The sequence below is a fragment of the Arachis duranensis genome, chromosome 4, assembly GCF_000817695.3.
Source record: "Arachis duranensis cultivar V14167 chromosome 4, aradu.V14167.gnm2.J7QH, whole genome shotgun sequence".
In the NCBI taxonomy this organism is placed as follows: domain Eukaryota; kingdom Viridiplantae; phylum Streptophyta; class Magnoliopsida; order Fabales; family Fabaceae; genus Arachis; species Arachis duranensis.
The window spans coordinates 4,733,842-4,749,934 of NC_029775.3; the positions used below are offsets into that span (position 1 = coordinate 4,733,842).

Below are 16,093 nucleotides of genomic sequence, written 5' to 3' on the forward strand. Positions count from 1 at the left end.
ACCTTTGTTTTACGGTTAGAGGTAAGACTTAGGATAATTAGAGGTGTTACAGGTGCTACGTGGCACTAATTATACCACTTCAGCTTTTCAATTATTGATTCACGTCTGAAATTGGGCCAAAAACATGTATGTAGTTTAAAATTTAATTTAGGAGCCTAAATTAATACAATTAAAATTTTAAAGATCAAATTAATATACAATACAAATTTCGAAAACCATTTTAAAAATTTATTCGAATATGTAATATAGTTGAATATTTTTATTATTTCTTGTTTTATTAGCAAGACTACAGAATTTTATGATTGGTAAATATCATAATAAAGATTTTATAATTATTTTTATATAAAAAGATTTTTTTAACTCTTAAATAATAAATTGTATAGTTAAATTTTAATATGTTATAAAAATATTATTTTTATTTAAATTATGACTAAATAAATAAATCATACTTTTAGATAAAACATCTTCATAAAAAGATAATTTTATGGTTAAGTATTTTTTTCGTCCCTAAGGTCTGAGACCAAAATCAAAATCATTTCCGACCTTTTTTTGTTATTAAAATCATTCTCAACGTTACAAAACGTTATAAAATCGTCCTTTTGAATATAATAATTTTTTAAATGACACAAATACCCTTTTTCTATTATTACTAATTATCCCAGTCCTACTCACCCATTACCCCCACCCCTTCCCACTGCCCCTAAAACAGACAAACTAAAACGAAAAAAGAAACAAAAAAAAGGAGAAAAAAGAAAAGGAAAAGAAGAAGAGGGAGGCGACGACGGAGAAGAGGGCGGCCTTCTATGGCGAAGAGATAGACGTCAACAGTTGCTTCGTCAGGGGGATGGCAACAGGTCAAAGTCGGGTGCTTGGGTTGCACAGAATAACGAGGTGTTCGAAATTTCGTTCGTTGGGGTCGTTGTCGTCGTCGCCAGCGTAGAGGTCCAGAGAACGTGCGACACTTAGTCGACGGAGCTCGGAACTCCCTTTGCTGTGTCCCTCCCTTTGCTGAAGGTGTTGCACATTGGGAATAGGATTTTGTTTGGGTGCTATGAGTATATAGTGATGTTTTTTGTTGGTTCCCTATTCTTGAGAAATTGGTGTTGGAATCAACCTACAACGATGCATGTGTGGAGGATCTGTTTTTGTGTCCATAGGGAAGTTCGATTTGAATTTCAATCATTTGGTGAAGGCTAGAATTGAGTTCTCTTGATACAAGACATACACTAAATCTATGTTCTTGATAATCAATTTTCTCTCCAATTGATGCCTTTCAATTTTGTCCTCCACATCAATTGAGGTGTGATGTTTTTTGTTTCTAAATTTGGATTTTTTTAATTTACTCTATTAAAATTTGATTATTTTAGAATGTTGAAGTGAAGTTTTATGTGATGTGTAGAACTTGTAGGTGGTTGTTGAAAAATCACCTTAATTTAAAATTTTTGTGGATTTATTGTGATTGTTGTTGTTGAATTGTTGCATACAAAAAAACAGTTCAGGTGAAAAAAAAAAGATTGAGGATAGTGGGTGGATGGTAGTGATTTCGAATGATGAATTAGAAATAGAGAGAAAGAAGATGTGCTGGTTACGATGAAAGTGGTGATGACAATAAAGAAAGAGAGGAAGATTAAAGATGTGTAGAAATGGAAATGATGATGGAGATAGTGGTGAGGATAGGGATAGTTTTTTCATTTTTGTTTAAAGGTAAAATTATTTATGAACAAATAGATAATTTTATAACATTTTGTAATGTAAAGGATGATTTTAATAACAAAAAAAGTTTTCGATTTTGATTTTGATTTTCATTTGAATAGTTATCTTCATTATTTACATAGTAATATATTCTTTTAAACTGAAAAAATTAATAAAATAATATTTTAATATTTTTTATAATAAAAATAATAAAATTCATAAATAATAAAAATTATAAATTCGAAAATAGCTAAAATAATATTTTATTAACCTCTTTACTTTAGAATATTTTTTAGTATATTATTCTTTGTAAAGCATATAAACAAATTTGCAATTTGAGAAGTCTACACGCGGCTGGACTTGGATAATACAAAGACAATGACAACGAAACTACAATCATAAACGGTCAAAGTCTTTTTATTTTTCTAAAGTCAAAACATATAAATGAATTTAAAAAATATTAATTATATTATTAAAAGTTAAAAAATATTTTTCAATAAATAAAAAAATTATATTTATTATTTTACACTAAAATATAAATTTTTTTCATTTTACAGACACTCAATTTTACCATTTATGCCAGAAAAGTTGAATAAGCAAAAAATAAATTATTGAATGCATTTGAAATTAAANATTTAAAAAACTTTAAAATCAATTATTATATTTATATATATAAATATATTAATTAATTTATTTTTAATATATATTTATATTAATAATTAATTTTACTGTACACTTAATATGATAATAAATTTCAGTCTAAATCTCGAACAGGACAAGTTTTCCAAACACGAAACCCTCTCACCGGATCGGTTTGTATCGATAAACATATTATTAACCTGTCTGTTACATATACAAAGGAAAAAGTCGCAATTTTATTAAATTTAATATAACCAACTAAAGAAAGTATATAACCAACAAAAGAAAAGTGAATAATTTTTTTTATGTAATTAAATCGATGAAATTGGGTTTGATTCTATCAAACTTGGTGAAAATTGCTTTGGATCGAACCGATCGAGTAGACGAGCTCTAATCTAGGCACACTTACGCTTAATAACATCATACTGAGTTGGAAGTGATGAGGGTGATTAGTAGTAATCTAATTAGTGATGAAGAATGAATGAACTTAAAGAATTGTTAGATGAATTAATTTTATTATTAGAAGATCTTGCTAGCGAATTCATCATTATTAGTGGGAGTCCCCTCAACACGAGAATAAGCTGATTTTTTTGCAAGTTGTCTTAACTGTGAAACGCTTCTTCCAAGCTTCAAAGCCACTTTCATCTCAAACAACTCCCCATTCTCTCTTTCTTCCTCAACCTCCTCTTCAATCGAATCTTCTAGAAGCCTGAAGAATCCACCAGTGTTTCTGTACATCTCAGACACCATCCCCACTTGTCCACCATGCTCCAACGCATTCACCGCAGTTGCCAAAGCACCAGCCATAACCGTAACCATGGCAGCCCACGACGACCCTTCACTGACAAACATAGAACCAACCGCCGCAATTCCACTCAGTAATGGCCCTGCAATTGCAAGGCTCTTGTGGATCTTCAAAACCATGTTCCCAAGCCTCTCATAGTCTTCCATGTCTTTTCTCTTCACCACTTCCAACACGTCCTTCAGTTCCCTTTCTAGCCCTTCGTTCCACCCATTTCTTCGTCCACTTCTTCGCTTTGAAGATGGTGATAATGGTTGTTGTTGCGGCCACCAAACTGCAGGTTCAAATTTGGAAGGGAATTTTTCGATCATAACACCCAATAATGGAAGAGGGTAGGCTTTGTCAAGTGCCAGAACCTTCTCCATTGCCTTCTTCACATCTTCCTGGTTAGCGTTTCCAAGTGCTATTGTGGTTTCGATTTGAGACTGGAGCTGCTTGAAGAGCCTCGTGGCGTTTCTTTGTTCCTCCGCCAGCTGGGAGGGTTGGATCTTGTTTACCACCAGCATCACTCCCGTGGCGGCGGAGAACAAGAGCGTGGAGGATATCTTGAGTTCCAAGAGTGGTGTGGCGGCAGCCATGGCGGCCATGGCGGTGGCAGTGAGGGTGAGCATGTTGATGTTGTTCAAGAGGAGGGTGTTCCAGTTGTTACGCTGGTCGGCGACGTTGTGGTGCAGTTCAACCCTGTCAGCTACAGCCTCTAGAATTGCATAGAGTTGTTGAGTTGTGTTGGATGATGACGATGACGAAGAAGAAGAAGAAGAAGAAGAAGAAGAAGAATCTTGTTGAAAGGTTGGTGGGGTTGTGAAACGGAAACCGTTGAGCTCCTCAAATAGCTTTCTGCTTGGTACATAATTATAAGAAGAAGGAACTCTATTAGGGAGCTTTGGGAATTGGATGGAGGATTTGATTCTCTGTGAAGAAGAACAAAACACTGATGATGATGATGATGCGATGATCTGTAAAGAAGCCATTGTTTGTTGTTAGTTATTGTTGTGTTTGAATATTGGTGGTCTTGCTGTAGAAAATTTGTAATAATATATAGTGCGTAATGTGTGAGCGAAGATTAGAATGGGTCAGAGGTAAGGATACTGTTGACTCGGCTGGTGACTGTTGACTTTAATTTTGGTCCCTTTGAATTTGTATTATTCAAGTATTTGCTTGTTTTCCAAGGTTAATGACACCCTCAAACCATAGAAAAGTCAAATATAATATCAACTCATCCTGAAACAGTTACCATTTTTTTTCTCAATGTTTTCTAGGCTAGGATTAATCTGCGTTGGCTTTTTAGTAAAAAAAAATTAAATAGTGTCTAATGTTTAATCTAATTATTTATTTTTTTATTTATTTATTTTTATACTTATAGTTGATTTTGATGACTATTTTTAATATACATAGCATAGTCTATTATTGTATACAAAATTAAATTTTTTAAATTTTTTATATTTACTTAAATGTTTTGATATATACATAAGTTAAAATTTTTAAGTGGTTATATGCATACAATTCTGTTACACTACTAATCTATTATAGAGAGAGCACTTTCAATATTCACTAATAAACATTGAAATAATTTTTATTAAAATATCATTGCATGATTAACATTGGGTACAGTAATAAATAAGTGTTTATAAGTTTATTTTTTAAACTCAATAATTAAGGGAAAATTTAGATGTATATTTGAAATAATTTTTAGTAATATATCATTGTATTATTGTCAATTGCTTCATTTGACATATAAAATAACTATGAAATGTATCCTCACACAGAAATATTGGTTATTATCATTGTTTATATCCGGACTCAATGCTACCATCCAAGTCCAAATAAGATAAAAAAGGTCAAATCCATAGATTGGTCTCTCCATATAACCGACCTCCTCATAAGAGGTCGGATTCAACACAGACCTCATCTTAAGAAAGTCGGGATCGAAAGTTAACTGGTAGTTAATACTTATTCAAATAAATAACTGTTTCTAAAATCTCTAAACTCACTTTCAAGAGTCATATCTCAACTTCCATAAAATAAAGGACGGTTATCCTGTTTAAAAAGTGGTACTATTTCAACGGTGATTATTGGTTCACCACTATAAATACACTAACACCCCTCAAGTATTTCTAAATTCCAATACTCTCAAAACTTGCTTAATCCCTTTGCTGACTTAGGCATCAGAGTGTTTTTGCAGGTACCACTCCCATCCCTTCATACACACAAGTCAGACGGACACTCCTTGGCACGAACTTAGGCAAAGGCTCTCTTCTCCAACGATTGGGCCAACCCAACGAATCCAGCCCATCCATCGTAACAATCATCAATTGATAAAATAAAATAAAATATATTATCTTATATATGTAAGTACAACAAACTATAAAATCGAAGATATATATAACGGACTAGTTTGTCAAATAAATAATGAAGACGAGAATGCTGGCTTGAAACAGGTATATGGCAAGGATTGTACAACACTTTCCTATAAGTTGAACTTGTTTTTTGTTTGCTTGGATTTTTACATACTGCATCTAATGTATATATATGTATGTACATCTCCTTTATTAAATACACCAACAAAAGAATTAGTAAAAAAATAACAAATTAAATATATGCAAATGAAGTAATTAATTAGAAGAGTTTGCTGGCGAATTCATCAATCTGAGTTGCGTGTAGACGAGAGGAATAAGATTTTGATGCAAGTTGTCTCAGCTGTGACACACTTCTTCCCAATTGCAAAGCCATATTCATCTCAAACAACTCACCATTCTCTCTTTTATTCAAATCATTCTCTTCAAGTGTGGCTTCAACTCTCTCTTCCAATTGCTGGAAAAACCCTCCACAGTTTCTGTACATCTCAAACACCATCCCTACTTGTCCTCCATGCTCAATTGCATTCACCACAGCAGCCATAGCCCCAGCAACAACACCAACCATACCACCATTGTTATCTCCTCCAAGAAAAGCAACACATCCAAGTGCTGCAATTCCAGTTAACAAAGGTCCTGAAATAGCTAATCCCTTGTTCATCTTCAAAGCCAAGTTCCCTAGCCTCTCATACTCCTCTTTGTCGTTTCTCTTTACCACTTCCATCACCTCCCTCATTTCCCTTTCCAGTTCTATGTTCCAACCATTATTATTCTTGTCTTGAGAATTATTATTATTGTTGTTGTTAGGGTTAGGCCACCACCTAGCTGGTTCAAACTTTGATGGGAACTTTTCAAGCATTGCACCTAACAATGGAAGAGGGTAAGCTTTGTCAAGTGCCAAAACCTTCTCAATTGCACCCTTCACTGCTTCTTCAATGGAAATATTATTATTGTTGTTGTTAACTAGGGCTATTATTGTGGCTTGGATTTGGCTATGGAGTTGTTTGAACAGTCTGGTGGCGTTCCTTTGTTCCTCGGCGAGTTGTGAGGGTTGGATCTTGTTCATGACAAGCAACATCCCCGTGGCGGCGGTGAACAAGAGAGCAGAAGATAGCTTGAGGGCAACAGAAGAACCATCGTGAGTGGTGGCAGCAACACCAGCCATGGTTGAGGCAGTGAGTGTTATCATGTTGATGGAGTTTAAGAGGAGAGTGTTCCAATTGTCACGTTGCTCTTTCATGTTGTTGTGCATTTCAATTCTGTCCGATACTGCCTCTAACACTGCATAGAGTTCATGAATTCTTATTGTGGTGTTTGTGGCCTCAGAAGAATCTGTAGTAGTAGTAGTAGATTTACGATGATATGCATCATCATCATCTTCATTATCATGTAGTATTTTGATGATGTTGTCATTATTCTTCTTCTCAAATAATGGTGCTGTTGTTTCTTTGAATTTGTGCAATCCTTGATCAACAATAAGCTTTCTCGTTGATGCTTTTGGAACATTGATAGCGCAGTTGACTCTCTTCAAAGACAGTGTTGATGAATGTTTAGATTTAATATTAGAGCAATAACACGATGAAGCTAATTGTAAGGAAGACATTATTGTAATTGCAAGTGTTTGTTTTCTTTAAGGAGGAAAAGTAGTATTGATTTGAATGCAGATATTGAGAACAAGGTTGGTTCATATCGTATGTGTATTTATAATAATATATAACGAAATAAAGTACAAGATAAGAGAAAGTGCTAGATAGATACAGAAAAAATTGACCATTGGATTGGGTCCATTTTATACCATATAACATATACAATTATGTCATCTTATTGAATTATTATTCTTGATGACCAAGTCGGTCCTGTTCATTGTTCAAATTAAAATATTGTGACCATAGTATGAAGCTTAGTCGCCATGCTTGCATGCTGACGTAATTGTGAGAAACTTAGCACTGAAATGCATTCAGCATGCACTTTTAGGCTAAGGACACCACTTCAATAAAAATACTAAAAATATTTTTTTGAGATGCTTATATATATCATGATATTATTAGATATTTTTATTAAATTAATTAATAATTTATTTTTTTAATAAATTAGAATAAAATCGGTTTATTATAGTAACAATAATAAACTCAATTGTCCGCATTATAATTATTAGATTCGATTTGATTCGATTAATTTATATAATTTAAATCGAATCATATGTAAATTTTTATTTTGATAAAAAGATAAATATATTCTTAATTTTTGTTTTAAAAAAAAACCATAATCCAGTGAATTATATAAATTGGTTGGTTCGACCAAACCTGATAACAATTGGATTTATTGTTATTGTTATAACAAAATTGATTTTATTCTAGTTTATTAAAAAATTTAAAAATAATTAATTCATTAATATGTTTAATAATAATACGATACATAAGTGTCTTTATCAAAAGACTTTTACCATCTTTATAAAAGTATCTATCTTCCTTCACTTAATTACATAAATTTAGAGACTAAATTATACGTTACATACCCATTGGATTAATGTACGCGTTTTATAATAAGGACATTTTCTCGATCTTTTAGGATATGAGATTTATTTGGGTACATTTCTCTTTATATGAGACATATACAAGGGCATAAATTTAATAATATTGGATTATATAATAATGGTTATGTTGAGCAGATATGAATACTAATATATATAATTGAAAATGTGTTAAAAAATAGTTTTACTTCTTTTTTCATATCTTTTTATGTGGCAATGTCAGTTGTATACTTCTTTTGTTTCTTATTGACTTATTTAAATCAAATTGGTCAATAATATAAATTCTATTGGTCAGTAAAATTAATTAAATAATAATAAAAATTCTATCGAAGATAAAGAAAACTTCTGGTAAACATGTTTGAAGATGACTTTTAATTTAAAAGATGTATTCTTTGAAATTAAGGTTGTTTATATATAGTCAAAAAATAAGAATATAATTTGACATTAATATTTGAAATAGTGTGCATTTAGAGAATTTGTAGTTTTATAAATTGCAAAAGACTTTTTTTTTTCAGAGAGAAAATTCATCTTCCCAAAATATATATGCTAAAGAAGCAAGAATGTGCATCCACTGTAGTCAAAGGCTGTTTTAACTTCTGTGATACTAGTATATTATATACTCTATCTATCAACATATATTTATTATTGGTTGACAAAATACATATTATACTTTAGAGAACTAAGCCAATTTCAATCCTACCAAATAAGTTGAATATAAAATTCACTAAAAATGAATTTGTTCAGTTTAAATTTTAAATATTTTTGTTTTTAAAAATTTTGAATTTTTTATATTAAATATAATATTCGTTGTATATGTTAGCTCACAAAACTTTCTTAATTTTTATTCTTAATTGCAATTTTCTTTTTTAAATGGTTATGCATGTAGTAGTTGATTCTCGGAAAAAAGTAAGGAAGAACATTTACTTTATTTTTACCAAAAATATTAGATGCCAATATTTTTTTATTAATATTAGTTAATATTTAGTCACACATAATAAAAGTTATTTTTAGTGACAGAATTTTTAGTAACAATAATAAGTTAATAACATAGTAATCATTATATATCTTATTTAATTTATATTTTTGGGGTAAGTATATATTTTTCATTATTATTATTATATCTTATAGTGATAATTATATACTTTTTACAACTATTAAAAAAATATTTTCTAGCAATTGGATGATTGCAGCTAAAATTATTTAATAATAAAATATAAAACGGTTAATATATAATAATTGTTGATAAATTTATTAGTGATTATTTTTATTATTGCTAAAAATAAAATAAATGATCGCTAAAAATAAATTTTCTAGAGTACTAACATTTATTTTTATACTATTAGAATTTATAGTTTATAATTTAAGGTAAAAATTTAACTAGAACTTACAGTTAAATGTTGGCTAAACATATAATAAAATTTGTTAGTCATGTAACATTTTTCTACGAGAGACAAAATATTAAGGGACTAATATTTTATTTTTATATTATTAGAATTTAGAATTTAAAATTTAACATTTAAAATTTAGTATTTAATATTTAAAATATTAACCAATTATTAATTAAAAATAATAAATTTTGTTTACATCATAGCATTTTTCGTATATAATATATATGTATATTACATAATATGTACATATAACAATTGATAAAAAAAATATATACATGTATCGTTAAATTTTGCACTACATTTGTTTTATATAAAAGTTGAAATATATATTTAAGAAACAAACTGCAACTTGTAACAAAAAGTAAAACTACGAATCTTATAACATCTGTATAAATTAAAAAGAGAAGACCACGGTATAATTCTATAATCCTATTTTTCATGCATGAAGATTGAAGAGAAATGAATGTATAAGTTGATCCAAAATATGCATATATACCATGTGTATAATTGTTACACAATACAATGAATGAAAGAATGTGATTAATTACATGCTACAGTCGCATATACACTTTTAAGAAAGTTAAACTAATTATGAATGAATGAATTAATGATGTTAATAGCCTCTCTCAGAATAACTTGCTGGCGAATTCATCAACCGTGATTCCCTCCATTCGACAGGAAGCAGATTTTGAGGCAAGTTGCCTCAGCTGTGATACGCTTCTTCCCAATTTCATTGCCACCTTCATTTCAAACAATTCTCCGTTTTCTCTTTTCTCCACATCACTCTCTTCCAAAGTTGATTCAATGGAGGTTTCTAACTGCTTGAAGAAGCCAGCAGAGTTTCTATACATTTCGAAGACCATACCAACTTGGCCTCCATGCTCGAAGGTGTTGATTGCAGCAGCCAAAGAACCAGCCATGAGAGGCACCAGTGTAGCCCATGAATTACCATTGCCAAGAAATGCAGATCCAGCTGCAGCAATGCCGGTGAGCAAAGGGCCAGCAATGGCCAAAGCCTTATTCGTCTTCAATGCTATGTTCCCAAGTCTCTCATAGTCCTCGCTGTCTTTTCTCTTCACTACTTCAACGATCTCTCTAAGTTCCACTTCTAATTCTTCACTCCATCCATTGTTCATTTTCCCCTTCTTTTGGGACTGAGTAGTGGAAGGCCACCAAACAGCAGGTTCAAATTTAGAAGGGAACTTTTCAAGCATGGCTCCCAACAATGGAAGTGGGAAAGCTTTATCAAGTGCCAAAACCTTCTCTGTTGCATTCTTCACGTCTTCCTCAGTGGCATTTCCAAGAGCAAGTGTTGTCTGAATTTCGGACTGAAGCTGCTTGAAGTATCGAGTTGCATTACGCTGTTCCTCGGTGAGTTGAGAGGGCTGGATCTTGTTCATGATGAGCAGCATCCCCGTGGCGGCGGAGAACAGTAGAGCAGAAGATAGTTTCAAAGCCAGAGTTGGCCCAGTTGCGGCGGCAACAGCAGCCATGGTGGTTGCGGCGAGAGTGATCATGTTGATTGAATTCAAGAGAAGAGTGTTCCAGTTGTCACGTTGGTCCCCAATGTTTTGATGCATTTCGATTCTGTCAGCTACAGCCTCCAAGATTGCATAGAGTTCAACAAGAACCTTGTTATTATTATTAGAATGTTGCACTTGATTGTTCAGATTCTTGTCTAACAAAGGAGTAGCAGTGTCTATGAACCTGAAATCCTCAAGCTTAGGTTTGGAGGGTATCTTAGGCACTGATGATTTGAAATCGATTCTAGGAAGCTTGGGGACATTGATTGCAGCGTTGACAGATCTCTTTGATGAATGATAAGAGAGCAGAGCTGACGAGACTTGTACGGAATAATAAGCACAAGAAGCCATGAGAATTGAGATAGCTAGACAATATGATTGTATATGTATATGTATGTAACTTAATGAAGCTTAGCTTGTGTTAATTGCTTGAATGAATATGAATGTATGTTAGGGGAAATTATAAGATGAGATGAGTATTTATAATGTATGTTAGTGAAGAGAGGGGAAGGGGTCAAAATGAAAATATGGAAAATTATGGTGTTGACTAGTATACAATCAGAAATTGAAAAGGTCGCTGTTCAACAATCAACATTGGCATGGTTGGGGGTCTTACACCTAAGAGGACATAGAACCAAAAAGCTAATAAGAGCTCAGCTGCGCATCATGACTGCTTTTTAGCGTATAACAAAGGCTATTCATTTTCTTCATCCCTCCGTAACTCTTACTTCTTCAATATAAAACGATATGCTTGTTATCGTTTTTGACCTACTACCCTTTTAAAATTAAAATTATATATGTGAAATCTTGTCAAATAAGAAAATCCACATGTATTTAATATACAAAAACAAATTTCTTTCATTTTATTGAAATATCTTACTTCTCCCTACTTATTATCATGGGAGTCACTTACATAAAGACGTTTAAAATATCTTTTTTTTAAGATGTTTTTTAATAATTAAAATTTAATTTATATAATCGGTCAAACTGTATTATTTTTATCAAAATTAGACCAAACAAATTAATTTGATCGAAAAATCGATAAATCAAATCTTGAATCGATCTAAATTAATATTCTTTTTTATAATAAATGGTTATAATACTCTTATTATAAAAAAAATGACTATAATATTTTTATTATATATATTAATTTTAAAAATTTTAAATTCTATTTTAATGATGACATAGAGAAAAGAGAAAGATTAGGATTTAGAGTTTTTAAAATATATAATTGAAATATTTTAAGTCATTTTTTATAATAGGAATATTATAATCATTTTTATAAAAAATATTAATTTAAATTAATTCGAAATTTGGTTTATCAATTTTTCGGTCAAACCAATATATTTCGTTTAATTTTGACAAAAATAATATAATATGATCGATTATATAAGTTAAATTTTAATTATTAAAAAAATATTTTTAAAAAAATGTTTTAAATATCTTTATGTGAGTGATTCGTATCACTATATATATTCAACAGAGTATATGACAACATTTGTTATGTATGTAGTACTTAATTACTATCGTTACGATATAAAACTGATGATTTTCCATTTGAGATAAAATCATGGATATAAATATAATAAATATTAATTAACAACGCATATATTAAACTATTTGTTGTAAAAATGATTTGACTTTTACAGGTCTAGGATGAGTAGTTCAATTAAAGAGAGTTTGAAACGAGTCTTTATTTTGAATTAATGTTTATTCTATAATGATGTATAGCTACTATAATCATCAGAGTATAGATCATACTAACATCACCCATATATATGTATATCATTTTCCAAATAATTATATAAGTTCTTTAATATTTTAAATTACTGTTATATCATGCTTTATCATATCGGAAAGGCTTTGATGCGATGTGATCAACCATATACAACTCTCATAAAAGAATGAATTATTAGGGTCACATGATCTCCATAAAGAATTCGATGTATGACAAACAAAAAGTCAAATAAGTATAAAAAAGGAGCCCACCTTTCGGATTGGTTGAACTGCAGCCACACCTGTCATTATCTACTCATTAATTACTATTTTGAGAAACATAAATCTAGGACCTTGCATAAAGAACAAATATTTGATTAAAAGCTAAGCATTCTTTAATAATTTATGGGATTTTTTTATGTTTTCTATCTTTCATCTCTCCTTAACTTTTAGAGGAAATATGGAGAATTAATAGAGTATTTGTATAATGTGTACAATAGAAATTTAGGAATGTTTGATTTAGTAGGATATCAGATGTTTATTATTTTTAGTATTCGAATAGTTATTCTAGATAGTATAGGTGTATTGTGTTTGATAAATTAATTAGTAATATTTTATCTTAAATATTCATTTTTTAACTCATATTTAGTCAAATAAATAGCTCATTATATATATTGTACAAATACTCCATTAACTCCTTAGCAAGATTCTAACTTTTAAGATCGACGAAACACTAAACTCATAGCTAGCTAGCTACAAAGGGATGTATTTATTAGTTGAAAAACAATAATATAAAAATTAGGAGAATGTTAGAGGCCAACATTTTTACTGTAAAAAAAGACAGAATATAAATTAGTGTTGGTTCAAATATAATATAAAAATAAGGGGAAAAAACGTTGGTTACCTAAAATTTTTATAAGAATTGAATTTTGTTAAGGGAAGAAACAAAAACACACTAATGAAAAGAAAGAAGCAAAAGTGTACTACTTCGATCCCCTAAACTACATACTATATAGGACGACTAGCTCCAATTTATTTCTTTTACTCTTAATACTCTTAAAAGTTAAAACCAATCTTATTATTAGATACCTCAAGATCGAACATACACCATTTTTGTTAACCTTATAAGATATAGTTTGCCTTTTTAGACAAATCAATAACTTAATTATTTCTCAAGTTTAATTAGCACTTCGGTTCTTCATAGGAAAAGACAGACTTCAATTTAGATGCATATGATTTTGTACATAGCACTAGTTAATAATAATTATGAAAAATCAGAAATTAACTAACTCAATTTGATGCACTGCACGTATATGAGATAAAAAATGAAGATATATAACTGTGTAGCAACAAGAGATTCGGATGAAAACATATCAATTTGTTAAATAAAAGAATCTTGGAACTCATTCTTTGATTGAATGAGAAGAAGTTACAAAATATATGTGCAGAAGATTTAATTGTCTATGTACTCATATACACATTTTTCTTAGCTAAGTCAGTGTATGTACTCTAATTAATTACATAAATGAAAGAACAAAAGAATGTGTCATAATGTGTATGTTGATCCTAAAAGAGCTTGCTGGCGAATTCATCAACACAAGAGGAAGCAGATTTTGAGGCAAGTTCCCTCAACTGTGATACGCTTCTTCCCAATTTCATTGCCACCTTCATTTCAAACAGATTCCCGTTTTCTCTTCTTTCCAAATCACTCTCTTCCAAAGTTGATTCAATGGAGGTTTCTAACTGCTTGAAGAAGCCAGCAGAGTTTCGGTACATTTCAAACACCATACCAACTTGGCCTCCATGCTCGAATGTATTGATTGCGGCAGCCAAAGAACCAGCCACGAGAGGCACCATTGTAGCCCATGAATTTCCATTTCCAAGAAATGCAGATCCAGCTGCAGCAATGCCGGTGAGCAAAGGACCAGCAATGGCCAAAGCTTTATTCATCTTCAATGCAATGTTCCCAAGCCTCTCATAGTCCTCGCTGTCTTTTCTCTTTACAACTTCAACAATCTCTCTAAGTTCCACTTCTAGCTCTTCACTCCATCCATTCATTTTCTTGTTATTGTTTTGTGATTTTTTGTTACTACTCTTCGTTTGGAACTGAGTGGAAGGCCACCAAACTGCGGGTTCAAACTTAGAAGGGAATTTTTCAAGCATGGCTCCCAACAATGGAAGTGGGAAAGCTTTGTCAAGTGCCAAAACCTTCTCCGTTGCACTCTTCACGTATTCCTCAGTGGCATTTCCAAGAGCAAGTGTTGTCTGAATTTCGGACTGAAGCTGCTTGAAGTATCGAGTTGCATTACGCTGTTCCTCGGTGAGTTGAGAGGGCTGGATCTTGTTCATGATGAGCAGCATCCCCGTGGCGGCGGAAAACAGTAGGGCCGAAGATAGTTTCAAAGCCAGAAGCGGACCAGTTGTGGCAGCAACTGCAGCCATGGTTGTGGCGGTGAGAGTGATCATGTTAATTGAGTTCAAGAGAAGAGTGTTCCAGTTGTCACGTTGATCCCCAATGTTTTGATGCATTTCGATTCTGTCAGCTACAGCCTCCAAGATTGCATAGAGTTGAACAACGACCTTGTTATTATTATTATTATCATTACAGTCGAGGACTCTCTTCTTTTCCGTAAACTGAGTAGTTGTGGATTCTTTTATAAGTGTGTGATGTAGCAGATTTGTTTTTGGAAGGGAAGAAGGGAAGATTGGAAGCTTAGGGACATGGATTGCGGCGTTGACAGTGGTAGTCCTACTCCTCTTTATAGAAGAAGAAATTAGGGTTAATGATGATGATGAGTAGTTTTGTAATAAGGAAGCCATGATAGACAATAATTACAATTTAATGATTTATTGAGTAATTTGTAGATGAAATGAGAATTGATGTGATGAGATGAGATGAGATGTGAGAAAGAATTGTGAATTAGGTGAGGGAAGGGGGGAAGATGTGTGGATATATATATAGATGATGGCACACAAGATGGGAAGAAGTCAATGGAGACTGGGCATTCTCTTTGACCCTGCCCTTTCTATATTCATTGGCATGGTCTTAGTCTAATAACATAACTATCTCTAATTCTCTATGCATATTGATTGAATTCAAGCGGTGAAATGGTAAAGCCACCAAGCTTCGTCCTACTTGGATTATTTCTATTCAATCTATGGACTCTGCGCTACCTATATACCAAGTCAGGATAAGACTGATGTATCTACAATTCTAATACGTATATACTAAAATTAGGTATTAAAATTAATTATTAATATAAATATAAATTAAAAATAAATTAAATTATATATATTTATATATAAAAATATTAATAACTAATTTTAATATGTAAATAATATTTTTTATCCATCTATCTATCGGTCCTTAGATATATGGATCATATATACCCAATTAACACAAATTGCCAACTTGCATTGTCAGCTGCTGCCTCCTTGCATATATAATA

At 31.5% G+C, this 16,093-nt stretch overlaps 3 protein-coding genes and 1 pseudogene across 3 annotated transcripts; all 4 read right to left on the reverse strand.

Moving 5' to 3' along the window:
- Nucleotides 1-2,616: 2,616 nt before the first annotated feature.
- Nucleotides 2,617-4,149, reverse strand: LOC107482986 (probable F-box protein At4g22030). Its single transcript, XM_016103583.3, has one exon. It carries the CDS (start codon nt 4,102-4,104, stop codon nt 2,851-2,853), a length of 1,254 nt encoding a protein of 417 aa, XP_015959069.1. The 5' UTR covers nt 4,105-4,149; the 3' UTR covers nt 2,617-2,850.
- A 1,600-nt stretch (nt 4,150-5,749) lies between these two features.
- On the reverse strand, nt 5,750-7,090 carry LOC107482863 (probable F-box protein At4g22030). The gene has a single exon (XM_016103454.3). It carries the CDS (start codon nt 7,088-7,090, stop codon nt 5,750-5,752), a length of 1,341 nt encoding a protein of 446 aa, XP_015958940.1.
- Nucleotides 7,091-9,976: 2,886 nt separating this feature from the next.
- Nucleotides 9,977-11,301, reverse strand: LOC107482862 (probable F-box protein At4g22030; annotated as a pseudogene).
- A 2,791-nt stretch (nt 11,302-14,092) lies between these two features.
- LOC107482985 (probable F-box protein At4g22030) lies at nt 14,093-15,577 on the reverse strand. Its single transcript, XM_016103581.3, is given in 2 exon segments — nt 14,093-14,272; nt 14,274-15,577. Coding segments are annotated over 2 exon segments (1,302 nt in total). The 5' UTR covers nt 15,465-15,577; the 3' UTR covers nt 14,093-14,161.
- Nucleotides 15,578-16,093: the final 516 nt, after the last annotated feature.

Coding starts and splice junctions, on each gene's coding strand:
- LOC107482986 (XM_016103583.3), bottom strand. CDS start 4,104: ATGGCTTCTTTACAGATCATCGCATCATCATCATCATCAGTGTTTTGT.
- LOC107482863 (XM_016103454.3), bottom strand. CDS start 7,090: ATGTCTTCCTTACAATTAGCTTCATCGTGTTATTGCTCTAATATTAAA.